This window comes from Cricetulus griseus, chromosome 3, assembly GCF_003668045.3.
Source record: "Cricetulus griseus strain 17A/GY chromosome 3, alternate assembly CriGri-PICRH-1.0, whole genome shotgun sequence".
NCBI lineage: Eukaryota > Metazoa > Chordata > Mammalia > Rodentia > Cricetidae > Cricetulus > Cricetulus griseus.
Window position 1 is genome coordinate 244,004,718 of NC_048596.1, and position 21,262 is coordinate 244,025,979.

Sequence of the window (21,262 nt, forward strand, 5' to 3'; positions counted from 1 at the left end):
TTCAAACTACAATCATCTGATTTTATTGTGTAGATTCAGGGATATTTCAACATATGTATTTCAACAAATATATTAAGTCATGCCAATGGACTAGAAGACAAAATTCAAAGAATTATTGCATTAGCTAAAGAAGAGGCTTATGAAAATCCAACACCCTTTCATAATAAAAGTTTCAGAGAATAGAAGTGGAAAAAAACATGAGAAACACAATCTAGGCTACATGTGATAATCCATAGTCAACATATTCTTGAAGGAAGAACAGCATTAAGAATTCCATTTAGGGCTAGGGAGATAAGAGCACTGGCTGTTTTTCCAGAGGTCCTGAGTTCAATTCCCAGCAATCACATGGAGGTTCACAACCATCTGTAATGAGATATGGTGCCCTCTTCTTGTGTGCAGGCATATATGGAGGCAGAATGTTGTATACATAATAAATAAATAAATATTAAAAAAGAATTCCATTTAAAATCAGGAGGAAGACAGGATGGCTGGCCATCATTATTCCTTTCCATATAGGGCTTGAAAGAGCTATACAAGCTGTCAAGGGCACTTAACCCTGATGAATGGTGAGACTAAGATGTTACATCATGTCCTCAGTGCAGTAAAAGGTTTACATTGTGATATTAATAAGATGATTTAAATAATTAGACTCAGGGATAGGGCTAGGTTCCATGTTTTAAAAAAATCTAAACAACTTTATCAACACTAGGGATTATTCAGGGGCCTAGCTTGGGTTCAAGACTCAGGAGAAAAGTATGCCACTATGCAATCAGGGGAATCCACTTCTCCATCAGCACCACAGAAAGAGGAGAGCAAGATTATGGTTCCCATACCAGTTATTTCTTAGTTAATAAGACTCTTTTCACCAACCTTTTATAAGCTTCCTTTACCTCTTTGTTCCTAAGTGTATAGATTAGGGGATTCAGCATGGGGGAAATGATCCCATAGAAGAGGGAAGCCGTCTTTCTCCTGTTCTGAGATTGTGGGGAAGGTGGTAGTAGATACATGGAGATAGCTGTACCATAAAACACTGAAACTACAATCAGATGGGAACCACAGGTCCCAAATGCTTTTTGCCTACCCTCAGCAGATTGGATTTTCAAGATTGCCTGGGCAATAAAAGCATATGATATAAGGATGAGTGTCAGGGGTACCAAATGGAAGACCACACTCCCAAAGAATAATTCTGCCTCATTTGCAGTTGTATCAACACAGGACAGCTTGAGCATTGCAGGCACTTCACAGAGAAAATGATCTATGACATAGTGGCCACAGCGTGGTAGCTGGAGAGTTAGAATGGACAGCCACACTGAATTTCCAAAGCCAATGATCCAGGATACAGCTGCCAACTGGAGGCAGAACCTCTGGTGCATGATGACTGAGTAATGGAGAGGTCGACAGATGGCTACAAACCTGTCCAAGGACATGACTGGCAGCAGAACACACTCGGTAGCCCCCAAGGCCAGAAACATGTAAAGCTGGACTACACAGCCACCATAACTGATAACTTTCCTCATGCTTCGTAAATTTACCAGTAATTGTGGAACTGTGCATGTGATGTAACAAAGATCTATGACTGATAGATTAGTCAAAAAGAAGTACATGGGAGTGTGGAGTTTAGGGTCCAATCGGGACACCAGAATGATGTTGAAATTTCCAAAGATGGTCACTATATAAGAAGTCAAGAAGACCACAAAGAGTGGAAACTCCAGCCATGGTTGATCTGAGAAACATAAGAGAACAAACTCTTCTATGATGCTCTCATTTGTCCAGCTCATGATCAAAGTTTTAACTTATAGCTTCCTGAAACATAAAAATTCAGGATGTCAGTTCACACATATCAAAATGTTTATTTAGATATACTTATTAGCTTTTACAGTTCTTTATAACCACATATTTATTAGCTGTTTTAATTACATATTCTTACTTTACTACCAGTTGGAAGATACTTACATTACTTGGAGCGCATGTAACACACAAACAAATACAGTTGAAATTACAGTTGAACCAATTACGTAGGTATTTCCAAAGTTTCTGTGTCCACACAAACACATGTAAACTGAAAGCTAAATTGCAAAAAAGCAAATAATTCCCTGATTCTTTGCCTTTGTGTTAATTTTTGTTTTTAGTACTTCCTCCATAGCTATTAGCAGGAAAATTTAGAAAGAATATCACCACATCCTTCACTGTCAATGTCAAAAACTGCTGGAGAACTCAAGTTATATTACGTTGCTGGAGTTGCTTTCCAGCCTGGTTCTGCAGCTAATTAGCTCCAAATAAACAAAGGCTTATATTAATTTATAAACTGTTGGCCAAGCTAGGGCTTATGTTCGCTAGAACTGTCTTAGTTATTAAACCATTTCTATCGATCTATATATTTCCATGAAGCTGTGGCTTACCCATAATCCAGCATGTTACTACTTTGGCAGCATGACATCTCTCCCTGGAGGCCTCTCCCTGCCTTTTTCTCCCCAGCCTTCTCCTGGTCCAGTAGCCCCTTCTATGCTCCCTACCTGACTACTGGCGAGTCAGTGTTTTATTCATGAATCAATAAAAAAATATGTACAGAAGGATATCCTTCATCATGTACTCTTTTCTTTCTAAATAAAAAGAATGGCATTAACTTTAATATAGTAAATTTATATAACAAAACATCTATCAAGTAAGAGTTATAATTAGTAATATGTAGTTCATTAATATTTGGCACAATTTGAAAAATTTTCTGTCTTCTATCCTATCTTTGTGAGTCTAAAGTTTGATATGTAACTTATATTTAATGGTAACCAAGGAAAACCGCAACTATCTGTCTTCAACTCCATCAAAGACCTCAGGAGGAAAACATATAAACTCTATAATTTACAGAGACATCTCACTGCCTGGAGAGTCACCAATAGTCATCTTCTATAATGTTGGGGCATCCATCTTGAGCCTATCGCCAAGAGTGTCTGACATAAAATAAGAAAACAACAGACAAGGAGGAAAAGAGGAAAAGGAAGGAAAATATTGCCACTGGTAGGAATTCTGAAGCAGAAAATGGTGATAGGTAAGGAGAGAAGACACAACCTTGAGATTTCCCAAGTTGTTCCAGTGCTTTAAAATGTCACCAAGATCATAGAACTAAGGTGACACTATTCCATAGTCCCTCTAAGGACTGCAAGTTCATTCTGCTATCTTGTTCTATCAGCAATAAAAGTCACCTATCCTTAGAAATGCTCTTGTTTAGATGAAAAGCTGTAGGTTCTCCCTAAGAATAATATCAAAGGGAGACATAGTCTCAAATATTACTCAGAAGGTGGCTCCTTGCATGGGCACAAGGGCTGGGTCAGCAGCCCTTCAGACCCGTCCCAATATGTCAGTTATCTGCAAGAACTCAGTCCCAACCAGACTCTGCAAGAAGCTCTGGCTGATAAGAAGACATTATCTTCTCATCCTTACTAAGACCATTGATTACAAAAGCAATGAGTGTACCCCTGTCATTCTGAAATGAGTGTGTGGTGGCATTTGGCAGCACAGGGACTATCTCCCCATGATCCACAGTAGTCAGAGCACTATGCAGGGAAGGTCTTTGCTGGGAAAGACAGGGATACAGGAAAGTAATGTTCTGAAGGCAATGCAGAGAGCAGACTGCAGAGTGCTAAGGGTTTCACCGAAGTTTTCTCACTTCAGGGTCAAGTTGTGCCATTCTGCAAACACTGAGGGATCTTGATTAAATCCTTTATAACAAGGAGACTGAATAAAACCTGAAGCATCTGTTGGTACTGAGAAAGATTAAGCATCTTCAATTGTTGGTACTATCAGTGTGTGAAAATGAAAGACTTGTTAACAACTGAACCTAACCCAGAACCCTGTGTCTCTGAAATTCTAGTTCAGAAGTCAGCTGACAGTATCTACCTGATAATTCTGCATGGAGTTCACTGTCTGAACTGAGAAGTAAAAGGACACACACCTACTTCTCTGCTCCTGAGTGGAGCTCTGTTGGCAGAATCTGTGAGAAAGCCTTTCTCAACACCCACATCTAGAAAGGATTTTAAATAACAGACTGAGCTTCCCATTTCCAGCTGGACCAGAAGGATAAATGATGAGAGCAATTTTTCATCCAATAGCATAATTTATCTTTAAATACTATCAAAGCTGGCTGCTCTTACTCCAATTTTAAAGTACAGGTTGTGGGCAGATCTATATTTGAAAGTTCACAGTGCTTCATAAGCTGTAGGTAGCAAAAGGTTAGGACATAAGGATACTGTGCTTAAGAGTTTGACTTTCTACAGAACAAATGAGTGCTCCCAGATCCTGACTTAACAAAAGTAGTTGGAATGAAGAAACAAGGACTGAGTCAAAGTTTTCTAAAGGCAGTATTGGTGATCAATTTCTAAGATAAATCACCCAGCCCCCAAATTCCAGTTTGTCTTTTTCCAGTCTGCTCTATAAAATGTTTTCATAATGTGTTCTACATACCCCACTTGGAGCCTTTAGGTACATTATGTTTAGTATCTGTGTGCTAGGTCCAGGAACTCTGAATTCCAAATGCACTCATTAGAAATATGCAGATCTTTTAAGCTCTTTACCACCAGCCTGATGGAATGAACTGTGTTCCAGTCCCTTAATTCCACTCTTGGAAAGAAGTCATGAGCTCTTCATTCATGAGCAACTGAGAACATGAGGGATAAGAGAGTCTTGTGGGTAACTGGAGCTCATATTTTCTGGCATTGCTTTGCAGAGTGTGCATGCACTGCTCTTTTCAGAGTCCTCTCATCAGGACTGCAGAGGAAGTGGCAGAGGGAGATTATCAGTGCTGGGCTGTGCTCTGGCTTGCTCAAAAGGATGGCAACCCTTATTATAACCAACGATGATACCCAGTGGGCTTCTCTGGAACCAGCTCTTCATCTTTCACTCACATTTGTTTTGTTGAACTCTTTCCCTGGGGAATTTCTCCTCAACTGTGTCCAACACAAAAGGGAATGACAATACTTTATGCTGTATGATTCAAATTTGTGCCATCAATGTAGGAATTTGCTTCCTTTTGTTAAAGGCACCAAGAGAATTCTGTGAAGCCACAGAGAACTGTGTGTTCCCTTTGGAATTGGATCTGAGATCCATGTTTATACATTGGACATCCACTAATTTCCTATGGACCATGGTTTTATGACCTCTGTTCCCAGTTCACAGAAGGCTATATAACCAAACAATTTCTGTCCTTGTTTGGTTTGGCTTAGTTAAACCTTCTCTCTGTTCAATAAAGTTTATTACCATTTTTCAAGCTTAATAATTTGATTTGTATTTTCAATAATCTTCTCTAATTCAGGTTTACTTTACATATTCTAAAATATAGTCTTATAGGTACTGGAAAACTAAAGTATGTCTTATTCCTCCAGAAACTATAAGTAATATAGTAGTGAATGACTAAAATATTAATATAGAATTCATATTGCAAACATTCCTGAGTATTTTTTAATTTTCTAAATATTCAAGGAAATATAATAAAGATAAGTCATCCATTACATAATGAAAAGTAGTCAGCAGACCTCATATTACTGGTGCTACTGAAGAAGAAAAGAGTATTCCCAAAATAGTGTTTACTGACCTTCCAGAAGTAAACCGAACAATCTTAAAACCACATATCCAGAACCCCAGCAATCCTGCTCATGAAAATCTACCTTGTAAAATTGGTTGCTTGTATGTAAAGATGGGATAAAGCACACATTTGATTGAAGCAATGTTTGTAAGGACAAAATTTGAGTGGATGGAGAATCTCTCTCAATAGGGAATGGAGACAGTTATAATTATTAGGAGTCAGAGAACTCAAGTGTGATATTTTTGAGTGAGAAAATAGTGAGAAAATTTTGAGTGAGAAAAAGAGAAAATTAACACAATGTTAATTATGGAATAGTGACCCAACTGATCTAAACATACGTTATACTCCTTTTTAAACAATTTTTTTTGTTTTGTTCATTCATTGAGAAGGATTCATCCGGACACAAAAGGACATAAATAAGCAATGTTTGTTAGCATAAAAATATGCTTTTATGGACTGGGCTGAAGTATACAGGATAGAAGTTCAGTCCAGAGTCAAAGATGTTCTATTGTGCAGTTTTTTGTTTTTTATTTTTTTTAACTTTTGTGTATTATCTACTCAAATAATCCACTCCTTTCCTTTTTAATTGGTGGCTTTAACATACGATATTGAAATTTTTTACTATATCTTCTTTATTGTCTATATATGTGGGTATGTGTACCTGTGTAGTTCCGTACATCCTAATGTATGCCATGTGTGGATGCCAGAGGACAACTAGTCAGAGCTAATTCTCTCCTTCTAACATGTAAATTCTTCCTTCTAACATGTAAATTCTGGGGATTGAGCTAAGGTCATCAGGTTTGGTGGCAGGCATCTTAGCATACTGAGCCATGATGATAGACTGACTGAAGCAGATATTTTAAGACTTATGTACTCCTGTATTGTCCCCATCCTCGGTAGTTTGAAATAGAAGCACTTTGCTTTCTGTATCATGAGTGCCAACAATGTGTGTATGGGCCATAATATCGCATAACTTGGTCTCACAATACCTGCCTCTACTAACCTTTACCACACAGTTAATCCCTTCTGCCTTTGCCCTAATTTCTCCCAAATGCTTTCCAGTATCAATGTATCTACTATATCTAAATGTTTATAATAAAATTTCACACCCTTGTTCCTATTTCATGGTGACAATAAAAACAATCATAAAGAACCCGCACAAACCCCCATGACTCATCAGCCCATTCACATCTATGCTTAGGCAGGAGCCTTCCCTCTTACATTGTGAACTCTTGCCACTACTTGAAGCCAATCATTCTAATTTCTTGGATCCTTTTCCTGTTCACCTACTAAAATCCTCACTCTTGTAAATTTCTTACCTTCCCATGTCACTATTTTGTGATAAGATCTTTCCTTTATTTTACCTTATATACATGATACAAATTCCCCATCTTAAAATTTCTCTCCTTTACCATGCAACCTTTTCCTACATTATTCCCTTCCTCTGATCTTCTTTAAGCTTTCCTCCAACAGAAAATTCAGATTGGTTGCTTCACTCTCAGATGCCTCCCGCCACCCCGTCTTATGTCTATGATAAATTTTGAGCATATAGCCTATGGCTACCTTCATATTTTTACATGTAACTGATAATGAAAAAGAATAACCATCCCTTTGTCGATAGTCTGCTGTCTGTACATATGCATGATTCTTTATTCTATTCTGTTGCTATATTGTTTATTACTTTGCTACTACCAAGATGACTTGATTTCTGTAATGTTATAGGAAGTTTTTAAATGGAGTAAGATGAGCCCCCTACTTCTTTGCTTTTTATATTTTTAATAACCTAAATATTTTGATATTTCTGTTTGTTATTTATATTTGCACAGCTTATATCTGTCAGATATTTTACTGAGATTTGATCTGAATTGCAGTAAAACTACAAATCAAGTTATAAAGCCATATCATAGCAATATTGAGTTTTCTAATCCATGAATATAAAATACCTCACTGACACAAACAATTAAGAGAAACTAATTAATATTCTTAGACTTCGCCACCAAATTCCAGACCACACATTCTTTTCAAGCATTCATGTAATATTTACAAGTGTTTCATTCAGAATAGTCTGTTACACTCAAATACCAAAAGTATATCTCTCTTGGTCCTAAAGGTTAAGAAATCCAAGGTCAAGGTGAGGGTTAGTTCTGTATCTGATTCACAGATGGTGTCTGATGGGGAATGCCCTTCTGTATATATGTTTCTCTTATTGGTTGATGAATAAAACACCGTTGCCAATATGGCAGGAAGATAGGTGGGACTGTGAGAAGAGGAGAATTCTGGGAAAGGTAGGCAGAGCCAGCCTGTCACAACAGATGCCATGTAGGCCAACAAAGGAGTAACAGGTCTGGGCATACTCTGGTAAGCCAAGGCCATGTAGAAATACATAGATAAGTAGTTATGAGTTAACAATTAAGGCAGAGCTAGCCAATAAGAGTCCCTAGCTGCAGACCAACAGATTATAATCAATATAGCATCTCTGTGTGTTCATTTGGGGCAGAGAAGGATGGTGGTACCTAGTGGAACAAGAAAAACCGGCAACAGGTGTCTTCTTCAGTGAATTGTCAGGGGTTTGGAAGGTGAAATAAAGAATGACTGTGTTTATTACTTTTTCTTGGGGAAAATGAAAGTGTCTCAAAATTAGACTTCTGTGATGTTGATTCAGTTCTGTGAACACACTTTAAAAACCATTGAAATAGGCATAATAAATGAACAAACTTTATAGTGTGCTGATTATATTTTAATGAAGATACTTTGAAAAGAAAATAAACCTCACTATATTAAGGAAAATATTTGTCAAATATGTTTCCCAAAGGATTAATTAACTGAAAGAAAAAGATGACACAAATTAACAGAATCAGATATAAAAAGGGAAACATCAACAGAGACACCAAAGGAATTCAGAATAGCATAAAGTTATACCTTAAAAACCCATAGTGCATTAAATAAAGCAATTTAAAAAATGGATAAATTTCTAGATTTATTCAAATCACCAAAGTTAAACCAAGATGAGATCATCAATTTAAACAGACTCATAAATATAAGAAGATATAAACATTAATAAAAAACTTTTTGACTAAAAAGAGCTCAAACCCTGATGGATTCACAGCAGAACTCTAGAGTTAGGTTCAAAGGTTTACAACCAGCACTTCTTAAATTCTGAAACTAGAAACAGACAACATTTCTGAACTCCTTCTACAAATCCATTACTCTAAGATCAGGGCAAGATATGACCCCACAACGAAACTACAACTAATTGTAGGCAGAGTTTTCCCTTAGGACCATAATCAGTTCTATTTTGATAGCCACTTCCAAATAACCACATCTTAAATTAACCAATGTTTTTTTACCTATGTTCTGCTACATGGCTAGATACCTTTCCTTAGTAGGACAAGTTCATCTCCTCCCCAAGTCTCTTCCTGATTCTGCAATTCTCTTCTCTTTTTTTTTTTTTTTGCCTGAAAGTGCTGCCTAACATCTACCTGTCCAGCTACTGGCCAGTCAGCTTTTTTATTAATCCAATCACAGAGACATACATTCACAAAGTGTAAAGGAATATTCCACAGCTAATATCACACATAAACATAGATGCAAAATACTTAATTAAATAGTTAACCTGAATACAGGCATACATAAAAATGCTCACATACTATGATTGTGCCAGTTAATATTTTATTGCTGTGAAGAGACACCAGGACCATGGCAGCTCCTAAAAAATAACAAACATTTAACTGGGCTAGCTTATAGTTCAGAGGTTTAGTCAGTTATCATCATGGTGGGTGCCATTCAGGCAGACAATGCATTGGAAAAGGAGCTGAGAGTTCTATATTTTGATCCTCAGGCAACAGGAAGTGAACTGTCACTTGGGCAAGGATTAAACCTTTCTCCAACAGGGCCACACCTACTCCAAATGGCCACACCAATTAATAGTGCTGCTCCTTTTGGGGCAAGATTTCAAAATAAGAGCCTATGGGGGCCATACCTATACAAATCACTACAACAATCAAGCTGACTTTATTGTGTAGATTCAGGGATATTTCAACATATGTAAATAAACAAATATTATAGGTCATACCAATGGACTTGAAGAAAAATTCCAAGAATCATTGCATTAGATATAGAAAAGCTTAGGCAAATTCAACATCCAATCATATTAAAGTTTCAGAGAGAATAGAAGTGGAGCAAACATGAGAAACACAATCCAAGCTACATGTGACAATCCCATATTCAGCATATTCCTGAAGGAAGAAAAGCATTTAGAATTCCAATTAAAATTAGGAGGAAGACAGGACTGTTTGACATCATCATTCCTTTTCTATATAGTGTTTGAAGGAGTGACACAAAGTGCCAAGGGAGCTTTCCCCTGATGAACAGTGATATAAAGATATTCTATCATGTCTTCCATTCAGTAAAAGGATTACAATGTAATGTTAATAATATGAACTAAAGAATTATACTCAGGGATAGGGTTAGATTCAGTGTTTTCAAAAAATCTAAACAACTTTATCCACACTAGGGAATGTTCAGGGAACTAGCTAGGGTTCAAGTCTTGGTGGGGAGGATATGCCACAATGTAGTCAGGGGACTCCACTTCTCCATCAGCATAACAGGAATAGGAGAGCAACCTGGGTGCCCTGTAGCTTATGTTTCCCATAACCACCTTAATTCTTGGTTAGGAAGACTCTCTTGACCAACCTTTTAAAGGCTTCCTTTACTTCTTTGTTCCTAAGTGTGTAGATTAGGGGGTTCATCATGGGGGCAATGATTCCATAGACGAGAGAAACCATCTTCTTTGGGTCCTTGGAGTATGGTGAAGGTGGTATCAAATACATGGAGATAGCTGTACCATAAAACAGTGAAACCACTATTAGATGGGAGCCACAGGTCCCAAATGCTTTTTGTCGACCCTCAGCAGATTGGATTTTCAAGATTGCTTGGGCAATAAAAGCATATGATATAAGAATGAGTGTCAGAGGTACCAAATGGAAGATCACACTAACAAAGAATAGTTCTGTGTCATTTATGGTTGTATCAACACAGGACAGCTTGAGCATTGCAGGCACTTCACAGAGAAAATGATCTATGACATAGTGGCCACAGCGTGGTAGCTGGAGAGTTAGAATGGACAGCCACACTGAATTTCCAAAGCCAATGATCCAGGATACAGCTGCCAACTGGAGGCAGAACCTCTGGTGCATGATGACTGAGTAATGGAGAGGTCGACAGATGGCTACAAACCTGTCCAAGGACATGACTGGCAGCAGAACACACTCGGTAGCCCCCAAGGCCAGAAACATGTAAAGCTGGACTATACAGCCACCATAACTGATAACTTTCCTCATGCTTCGTAAATTTACCAGTAATTGTGGAACTGTGCATGTGATGTAACAAAGATCTATGACTGATAGATTAGTCAAAAAGAAGTACATGGGAGTGTGGAGTTTAGGGTCCAATCGGGACACCAGAATGATGTTGAAATTTCCAAAGATGGTCACTATATAAGAAGTCAAGAAGACCACAAAGAGTGGAAACTCCAGCCATGGTTGATCTGAGAAACCTAAGAGAACAAACTCTTCTATGATGCTCTCATTTGCCCAGCTCATGATCAGTGTTTTAACTATGGATTCCTGAAACATAAAAATTCAAGAAGTCAATTAACACATATTAACATGTATATATAACATGTGCTTATTAGCTTTTACAGTTCTTTATAACCAATGTTTACTATCTGTTTTAGTTACATATTCTTACTTTACTACCACTTCAAAGATATTACATAGCTTTTATTGCATGTAACACACGAACAAATACAATTGAAATCACAGTTGAACCAATTGCCTAGGTATTTCCAAAGTTTCTGTGTTCACACGAACACATGTAAAATGAACGGTAAGTTTTTAAAAGTAAAATGTTCCCTGATTCTTTGCCATTGGGTTAATTTTTGGTTTTAGTACTTCCTCCATAGTTATTATTAGGACAATTTAGACCATATTCTTCACTTTGTAATTCAAAAACTGCTGGAGAACTCAAGTTATAGTATGTTGCTGAGTTTCTTTCCAGCATTGTCCCACAGCAGATAAGCTCCTCAAAAACACAAAAAGACTTATATTTCTTTGAAACCTTTGGCTGAGCTAGGGCTTTTTTGGGGGGGTTTCAAGACAGGGTTTCTCTGTGTAGCTTTGGAGTATATCCTGGCACTCTCTCTCTCTGGAAACTCATAGCTGCCTCCCGAGTACTGGGATTAAAGGTGTGTGTCACCAACGCCCGGCCAAGCTAGGGCTTCTTATTGGCTAGGTCTGTGTTAATTATTAACCCATTTCTATTAATCTATGTATTGCCACGAAGCTGTGGCTTACTGGTAATCAAGCATGTTGCTCCTCCCATAGCATGACCTCTCTCCCTGGTGGTCCTTATCTGCCTTCTTCTCCCCAGCCTTCCCCTGGTCCAGTACCCCAGTCTATGCTTTCTTCCGGGCTACTGGTCAATAAGTGTTTAATCATCAACAAATAAGAGAAACATATATACAGAAGGACATCCCCCAACATCTCATCATTTCTGTCTAAATAAAAAGAATGGTTTTAACTTTAGCATAGTAAAATTATATATAACAAAGCAGTTATCAAGTAGGTACTGTAGTTAACATTTAGCCCATTGTCATTTGGCAAATGTAAGAAAATATTCTATCTTCTATCCTATCTTTGTGCGTCTAAAGTTTGATATGTAAGTTATATTTTATCATAACTAAGGAAAACCATAACCATAACTGTCTGTCTTCAACTCCATCAAAGACCTCAGAAGGATAATATATAAACTGTAATTGACAGAGAAATCTTGCTGCCTGGACAGTCACCCAAAGTTCTTCTGTAATATTGGGGCATCCATCTTTAGCCTTTAGGCTAAGAGTGTCTGGCATAAAATAGGAAAGCAAGGAATGTAAGAGGGGGAAAAGAAGAGATGGAAGGAAAATATTGCCACTGGTAGGAATTCTGAAGCAGAACACAGGATGGGTAAGGGGAGAGGACACAATCTGGATATTTCCCAAGTACTTCCAGTGCTTTAAAATGCCACCAAGATCATAGAACTAAGGTGACACTATTCCATTGTCCCTCTAAGGACTGCGAGTTAATTCAGATGTACTGTTCTATCAGTAATAAAAGTTACCTATCCTTAGAAGTGTTCTTGTCTAGTTGGAAAGCTGCAGGTTCTCCCTAAGTATAACATCAAAGGGGATGTAGCCTCTAATATTACTCAGATGGTGTCCCCTTGCATGGACATAAGTGCTGGGTCAGCAGCCCTTGCAGACCCATCCCCAATATGGCATTTATTTGCTAGAACTCAGTCCCAACCAGACTCTGCAAGAAGCTCTGGCTGATAAGAAGACAATACCTTCTCATCCTTACTAAGACCATTGATTACAAAAGCAATGAGTGTACTCCTGTCATTCTGAAATGAGTGTGTGGTGGCATCTGGCAGCACAGGGACTATCTCCCCATGATCCACAGTAGTCAGAGCACTATGCAGGGAAAGTCATTGCTGGGAAAGACAGGGAGACAGGAAAGTAATGTTCTGAAGGCAATGCAGAGGGCAGACTGCAGAGTGCTAAGGGTTTCACCGAAGTTTTCTCACTTCAGGGTCAAGTTGTGCCGTTCTGCAAACACTGAGGGATCTTGATTAAATCCTTTATAACAAGGAGACTGAATAAAACCTGAAGCATCTGTTGGTACTGAGAAAGATTAAGCATCTTCAATTGTTGGTACTATCAGTGTGTGAAAATGAAAGACTTGTTAACAACTGAACCTAACCCAGAACCCTGTGTCTCTGAAATTCTAGCTCAGAAGTCAGTTGACAGTATCTACCTCATAATTCCTGCATGGAGTTCACTGTCTGAACTGAGAAGTAAAAGGACACACACCTACTTCTCTGCTCCTGAGTGGAGCTCTGTTGGCAGAATCTGCAGAAAAAGTCTTTCTCAACACCCATAGCAAAAAAACAAAAAACAAAAAACAAACAAAAAAAAACACTTTTTAAATACTAGATGAGCTTCCCATTTCCAGCTGGACTGTAAGGATAAATGATGAGAGCAATTTTTCATCAAAAACTTCATAATTTTTCTTTAAATACTACCAAAGCTGGCTGCTTTTACTCCAATTTTGAAGACCAGGTTGTGGGCAGATCTAAATTTGAAGGTTCACAGACAGGGCTTCATAAGCTGCAGGTAACAAAAGGTTAGGGCCTAAGGCTACTGTGCTTATAAGTTTGTCCTCCTGGAGAACAAGCGAGTGCTCCCAGATCCTCACTTTAGAAAGTAATTGGAATGAAGAAACAAAGACTGAGTCAAAGTTTTCTAAAGGCAGTATTGGTGATCAATGTCTAAGATCAATGGTCCAGCCCCAAATTCTAGTTTGTCTTTTTCCAATATGCTCTATAAAATGTTTTCATAATGTGTTCTACATACCCCACTTGGAGCCTTATGGACGTTATGGTTTGTGTCTGTGTGCTAGCTCAGGGAAGTCTGAATTCCAAAGCACTCATTAGAAGGATGCAGATCCAATAATATCTTCCTAAGCTCTTCAACACCAGCCTGATGGGATGAACAGGGTTCCATTCCCCTCTTGGAAAGAAGTCATGAGCTCTTCATTCATGAGCAACTGAGAACACGAGGGATAAGAGAGTCTTGTGGGTAACTGGAGCTCATATTTTCTGGCATTGCTTTGCAGAGTGTGCGTGCACTGCTCTTTTCAGAGTTCTCTCATCAGGACTGCAGAGGAAGTGGCAGAGGGAGATTATCAGTGCTGGGCTGTGCTCTGGCTTGCTCAAAAGGATGGCAACCCTTATTATAACCAACGATGATACCCAGTGGGCTTCTCTGGAACCAGCTCTTCATCTTTCACTCACATTTGTTTTGTAGAACTCTTTCCCTGGGGAATTTCTCCTCAACTGTGTCCAACACAAAAGGGAATGACAATGGGGACTAAAATACTTTATGCTGTATGATTCAAATTTGTGCCATCAATGTAGGAATTTGCTTTCTCTTGTTAAAGGCGCCAACAGATTTATGTGAAGCCACAGAGAACTGTGTGTTCCCTAGGGAACTGGATCTGAGATTGACGTTTATACCGTGGACATCTGTGAATGAGCTTCCTGTGAACATGTTTTTATTATCACAGTTTGTAGAAGGCTACATAACCAAATAATTTCTTTCTTTCTTAGGTTTTGCTTAGTTAAGCCATCTCTCTCTTCAATGAAATGTCTTATATTTTTTACAAGCTTAATAAGTAGATGGTGCCTTTCCTGGGCAGATGGTCCTGGTTTCTCTGAGAAGGTTGGCTGAACAAGTTATGGGAAACAAGCCAGGAAGCAGCTCCTCTGCATGGCCTCTATATCACCTCCTGCCTCCAGGGGGTCTAGCCCTGTTTGCATTCTATTATGACTTTCTTCAGTAATGAATAGCATTGCTGAAGTGCAAGCCTATTAAACCCTTCATTCCCAACTTGCTTTTTGTCATGGTGTTTTGATGAAGCAATAGAAGCCCTACTAAGAAACATATCTTTGAAGTAACCCCAAATAATGTTTGTTTCTCAAATGCCAATGCCAGGAAATCAAGCATAGAAAAGAAACTGGGGGATTTTCAAGAAAACACTGCCCCTGTTTCCACTGCTTCTCAGTGTGTTGTATGGCATGCCATCTCCATGTGATACTATGACAGCAAAGGCTTTGCTGGTTATGGTGGACAACAACAGTGATGCAGGGAACATGGCAGAGTAGAAACACCCAGATATTGGGGGTATCTCCACAAGTCTGATATAAAACATAAGATGTTCTTACTGAATGGAGGACTGTGAGGTAGGGAAAGGCACTGCTGTATTATAATCAAGAGTAGATGACGAGAGGTCAGGCAGAATTCGGGGATACTCAGTTTTAGATCTGTAGTAAGATAACACGGACTCTAGCATCTGGTGCAAGGCAAAATGGTATGCAAAGGGAGAATCCTCTCCCTCCTGCAGGGCTTCTAGCAAGAGAAACGCCTCAGCATCTACAGATGGTGTATTATGGTACTGTACAAGTTTAATGCAGGAGATCATGATCCCCAAGGCAGACACAGAAGAATGTGTACCCAGCAGTTCTTGGCTCTCAGGTGCACATATGGAGACTCCCCCTAAAAGAAGCCTTGCAATCACATGTTTTGACAGTCGAGAGCAGAAGCCCAAGCCTGTATTTTGTATTTCCAAGACCCAGTGAATACCCCTCTCCCCTGGCCAAAAAATGAAACATAAAAAACCTGAAAAAATAATTTGATTTGTATTTTTCAACAATCTTCTCTAATCCAGATTTATTTTACATGTTCTAAAATACAGTCTCATGTCAGTTTTCCAAATAGGTACAAGAAAAGTAAAAAGTATGTCTTATTCCTCCAGAAACTATAAATAATATAGTAGTGAATGGCTAAAATATAATAGAATTCATATTGCAAACATACCTGAGTAGTTTTTAATTTTCTAAATATTCAAGGAAATATAATTAGGATAAGTCATCTATTATATAATGAAAAGTAGTCAGCAGACCTCATATTACTGGTGCCACTGAAGGAGAAAAGACTATTCCCAAAATAGTGTTTACTGACCTTCCAGAAGTAAACAGAACAATCTTAAAATACATATCCAGTACCCCAGAAATCATGCTCATGGAAATCTACCTTGTAAAATGGGTTGCTTGTATGTAAAGATGGGATAAAGCACATTTGATTGAAGCAATGTTTGTAATGATAAAATGTGGGTGGATGGAGAATCTCTCTCAATAGGGAATGGACAAAGTTATCATTACTATTAGTCAGAATACTAAAGTGTGATATTGCTGAGTGAGAAAATAGTGGTAGAAAAAAAAACACATTGTTAATTATGGGATAGTGACCCAATTGATATAAACATATTTTATATTCCTTTTTAAACAAAATTTTCTGGTTTTCTCAGTTATTGACAAGAATTCATCCAGACACAAAGGGAACATCAAGTAATGCTTGTTAGAGTAAAAATATGCTTGTATGGGCAGCGGTGGAGTATACAGGATAGAAAGTCAGCCCAGGGTCTCAAGAGATGTTTTATTCTTTAGTTTTGTTTTTGTTTTTGCCTTTTGTGTATTATCTACTCAAATAATCCACTCCTCTCCTTTTTAATTGGTGACTTTAACATATGCTATTGTAAATATTTACATATTGTCTATATATGTGGGTATGTGTACCTGTGTTGTCCTGCACATCCTAATGCATGCATATGTGTGGATGCCAGAGGACAACTAGTCAGAGCTAATTCTCTCCTTCTAACATGTAAATTCTGGGGATTGAACTAAGGTCATTAGGTTTGGTGGCAGGCATGTTTGCCTATTGAGCCATGGTGATAGACTGAATTGGATATTTTGAAGCTTATGTCCTCCCATCTTGTTCCCACACACAGCAGTTTGAAATAGAAGCTCTTTGCTTTCTTTCTATCATGGTTGTCAACAATGTGTGTATGGGTCATAATGTCTCATAACTTGGTGTCACAATACCTGGCTCTAGTAACCTTTACCACACAGATAATTCCTTCTACCTTTGCTCTAGCATCTCCCAATACTTTCACTCTTGTAAATTTCTTACCTTCCCATGTCACTATTTTGTGACTAGATTTTCCTTTATATTCATCTTATAAACATGATATAATTTCTGCCATCTTAAAAATTCCCTCCTTTATGTTACAACCCTTTCCTACATTACTCCGTTCCTCTGCTCTTCTTTACAGTTTTCCTCCAACAGAAGATTCATCCTGGTTGCCTGGCTCTCAGATGCTCCCCCTCTGCCTTCCACATTCTCTTCTCAGAGTTCATGCAATCACTCACTTGTGCTGGTTTGCTGGGTCTCATAGGACTAAATGTATGCATTTGTTTTCAAGCTTACCACACTTGACCAATGAGCCACATTTTAAAGCATTGCTCTTATTTTTCTCCTGGAAACACCTTCCTTTCCAGGATGGCCCCTGAGCCTGATCTGCTCCTACTTCCCCATCCCTCTTTTTTGGCTCCTTCTCACCATCCTGATCTGAAGGTGGTGTACATTGGTACCTCTGCTGAGAACACTCTCCTCAGTGTCTGACCCATTGCTTCCTCATGTCTATCATACAGAACTTTGCTGGAATGTACTTTCTGATGTCTTCCTCAGCAGAATCCTGATGGTTGTTATAATAAAATGTCCAGCTATTGAAAATATCAATTGGTAAGGATGACTCAGGATTAATGAAAGGAAAAACTCAAAAAAGCTTAAGGTAAAATGTTTCTTCTGTATTTTATTTTGAATAATATTTTATAATGCTCATAAGAGGATAGGGTATTTTTAATTTATCCTATCTAATGCAAAGTGGTATACTTTGTAAGTTATTCTATAAACTGCTGGACTTTAAGATTATTAGTAAAACATAGCAATTATTTTCATGAGTTCTCATATTGTTTGTACCTTTAATCTAGTAGGGTGATATTAACTGTTTTAGAGAAGAATGTGGCAAAACAAAATATGTCTTATGGGAAATAAATTCACCTGGAGTTCCATCAAGGGGCTTACAAGACCAGAGTTTCAATAGAAAGATCTACTCTGTCTTTTAATTTCTTTATTGTCACATAATAAGACTTTGCTGTCAATTTAAAAAAAAGGCAACGTAAAAAGGGATTAATTTGGTTTATAATTTATTTTGGCTTATACTTCCACCATGGAGGGAAAAGCATGGGAGCAATATAATGGTACAGAAGAGTGTGGCTGGATCTCCTCACCTCTTCATCTGTCTGTAGGACAGGAAGCAGGAAGTGGACATGGAAGTGGGGTATGGCTGTAAAACCTCAAGCCCAGATCTCAGTGACCTACTTCCTGCAGTGAAGCTCCACCACCCATAAGGTTCCATAACTTTACCACATAGTGCCACCAGCTGGGGACAAACACTGTCCAAAAACTGGAGCTTCTGATGGATATTTAATTAGGTACAATGTGAAATGCTCAAATTAATTACCATGATAGCAGGGGAGGCATTGCTGTCAATAATATAAACAGGAAGGGATAAATATTCAGAGAATAACAATCACAAATATTATAACAACCCCACATTTCATCTCATTTCTTTCTTCTTGTATTCAAAATATTTTCATAGCATATATGAAGAGTCGAGAAATGAAACTAAATATTTGATGTAAGAAGATCCCCCTGTCTTCTCTTGCCATTGACAGGTAGATTAGCTATTAACAAGAACTTTCTCCTCTTAATTTTGCTTTATATGTTTTCTTCGTTAGTTTCTGTTGTTTGAAAGTCAAGCATGACTCATTAGGGTCAATTATGTATGTGTATGATATAAATTATACAGGCTCTGTGAGTCAATTGGAAATATTAAAGCCAGATAATTGAAGTAATTGTTTTGGCTCTTGGGTAGGCATTTGGCACTAGAAAAGCACATTGGAATTTTGTAGAAAATAACAAGTGTTTCTTCTACATTATTTCTAAGATCTTTCTTTTCTTTCATATTTCTTAAGGACCTGCTAGCCACAGTCACTATAGATTTTTTAAAGTGGTGATGACATGCACAGTTGGTTTTGTTCAAAGATAGATAATTGTTTTTGTTCAAGTTAGAATCCCTTGGTTATATACTTGAGGAACTTGAGAGGGCACAGTGGTTTTCAATATAGGAGGGGTATCATACTCCCTCAAGCTGTCTTTCCCATTAAGTGTCTCTTCTGTCTGTAATCCTAGACCATCATTCCTAGGTCTAATAGTGTATAAAGAAGGTTGGTAAAAAGACAAAACCTAAACTTGATCATTCCTTGCTACACATCCATGCTCCCCTTCCCCAGGACTTTCTTTATGGCCTCTTTGACATCTTTGTTTCTCAGAGTGTAGATCAGGGGGTTAACACTAGGTGTGACAATGGTGTAGAAGAGAGTGAGGAACTTGCCCTGGTCCTGGGAGTAAGTGTTTGCAGGCTGGAGGTACATGTATATGATGGTGCCATAGAAGAGAGAGACAACAATTAAATGGGAGCTGCATGTGTTGAAGGCTTTCTTTCGCCCAGCAGCTGACTTGATCCTAAGCACTGCTCGGGCAATGTAACCATAGGAGATAAGGATGAGGATAAGTGGTGCCAAGATGATAAAAATGGCCAAGGCAAAAGCTAATGCCTCCAGGGCCATAGTGTCCACACAGGCCATGCCAATCAGCGCTGGCATCTCACAGAGAAAATGGTCCACCCTTCTGTGCCCACAGCGAGGCAACATTAATGTCTGGGGTGCCATGATGAGAGAATTGCTGAAGCCGCTCAACCATGCCACAGAAGCCAGCTGCCCACAGAGCCGAGGGTGCATGATGACAGTGTAGTGCAGGGGCTTGCAGACAGCAGCATAGCGGTCATATGCCATGACAGCCAGGAGCACACACTCTACCCCTCCCAAAGCTAAGACAAAGTACAGCTGGATGGCACAACCCACATAGCTGATGGTCTTGTCTGAGCCCCCGAGGTTATAGAGCATCTGTGGGATGGAGCCCGTGGTGAAACACATGTCCAGGAATGAGAGGTTGGCCAGAAAGAAATACATGGGTGTGTGCAGCCGAGAATCCAGGGCTGATAGCAAGATGATGGTCATGTTGCCAAGAAGAGTCAGCAGATAAAAGAAGAGAACTACCACGAAGAGGATCAGCTCTAGGCGAGGACGGTCAGAGAAGCCCACAAGGATGAAGCCTTCAAAAGAGCTGCTGTTGTCCTTTTCCATCACCTGTGAGCACATATTACCTAGGAAGAGAAAGACAAGGGTCGGTGAGAATCGCAGATGTGCTGTCTCAAAAGAGAGTGACTGGTAAACTGGTACAGTGGGAACCTGTTTAGAGATGCTGGGTGCTTGAGCTAAAGTTTCAATAGGCAATGATACAAAGCATCAACTGGTCTGAAAAGTATCAAATTTGATTTTTTAAAGCTCTAGCTGTGGTTATTGTCAACATTTTGAATCACACTCCTTCGTTTGCAGGCTGTAAAATACTATCTCATCTTCTATAAGGTGATTGATGCCAGGCATGGTGGTACATATCTGTAACCTTGCACCTCAGAGACAGACAGAAGTAGATCAGGTGTTCAAAGCCAGTGATTTGGAGACTATTTACAAACCTGTCTCCCCGAAAGGTTCATTAATTTAGACAGCATCAACAGTCAAAATTTTCCATCATTTTTAAAAATAGGGAAATGCCTATTAGTCCTTGTAGCCTGTGCCCTGTGGGTATGATAGGGGCTTCTTCCTAGATTAGGGACATGGACTTACTGTTGGGTGAAAACTCTCATGAATCCTGAGAAATCAAGAATCCAAGCCAAACCCATGAGGATAGAAGTGACCCAGCAAAATGTGGGAAAGAAGCTTATCCTGTCATTACCCACATGTTTATCTGCCGGTCCCATCCATCCAGCTGACTGTAAAACAACCCTAATATCCTATGTCAGAGAAGATAATAACTATTGACTTACATCATTGTTTCAGCATTCTCTGCTCTGCTTACTCTATACCTCCGTGATATTGTTATGGCTTATATCACTAATGGCTAAAATGTGTTTTATCCCCATAAAAGGGTCACTTTTGTAACATTGATAAATCCTTCCCACAAACATTAAAAGGACAATAAAGCCCCCGAGCCATTCCCAGTGGAATGAATAC

General features: G+C 38.7%; 3 protein-coding genes across 3 annotated transcripts; all 3 read right to left on the minus strand.

Annotated features, from left to right (window-relative positions):
• Positions 1-836: 836 nt before the first annotated feature.
• On the minus strand, positions 837-1,778 carry LOC100763594 (olfactory receptor 11-like). Its single transcript, XM_027409488.1, has one exon. The coding sequence runs from the start codon at positions 1,776-1,778 to the stop codon at positions 837-839; it is 942 nt and encodes a 313-aa protein (XP_027265289.1).
• An 8,452-nt stretch (positions 1,779-10,230) lies between these two features.
• LOC100763311 (olfactory receptor 11) lies at positions 10,231-11,172 on the minus strand. The gene has a single exon (XM_027409486.1). The coding sequence runs from the start codon at positions 11,170-11,172 to the stop codon at positions 10,231-10,233; it is 942 nt and encodes a 313-aa protein (XP_027265287.1).
• An 8,224-nt stretch (positions 11,173-19,396) lies between these two features.
• LOC100762822 (putative olfactory receptor 2W6) lies at positions 19,397-20,350 on the minus strand. The gene has a single exon (XM_027409482.1). It carries the CDS (start codon positions 20,348-20,350, stop codon positions 19,397-19,399), a length of 954 nt encoding a protein of 317 aa, XP_027265283.1.
• Positions 20,351-21,262: the final 912 nt, after the last annotated feature.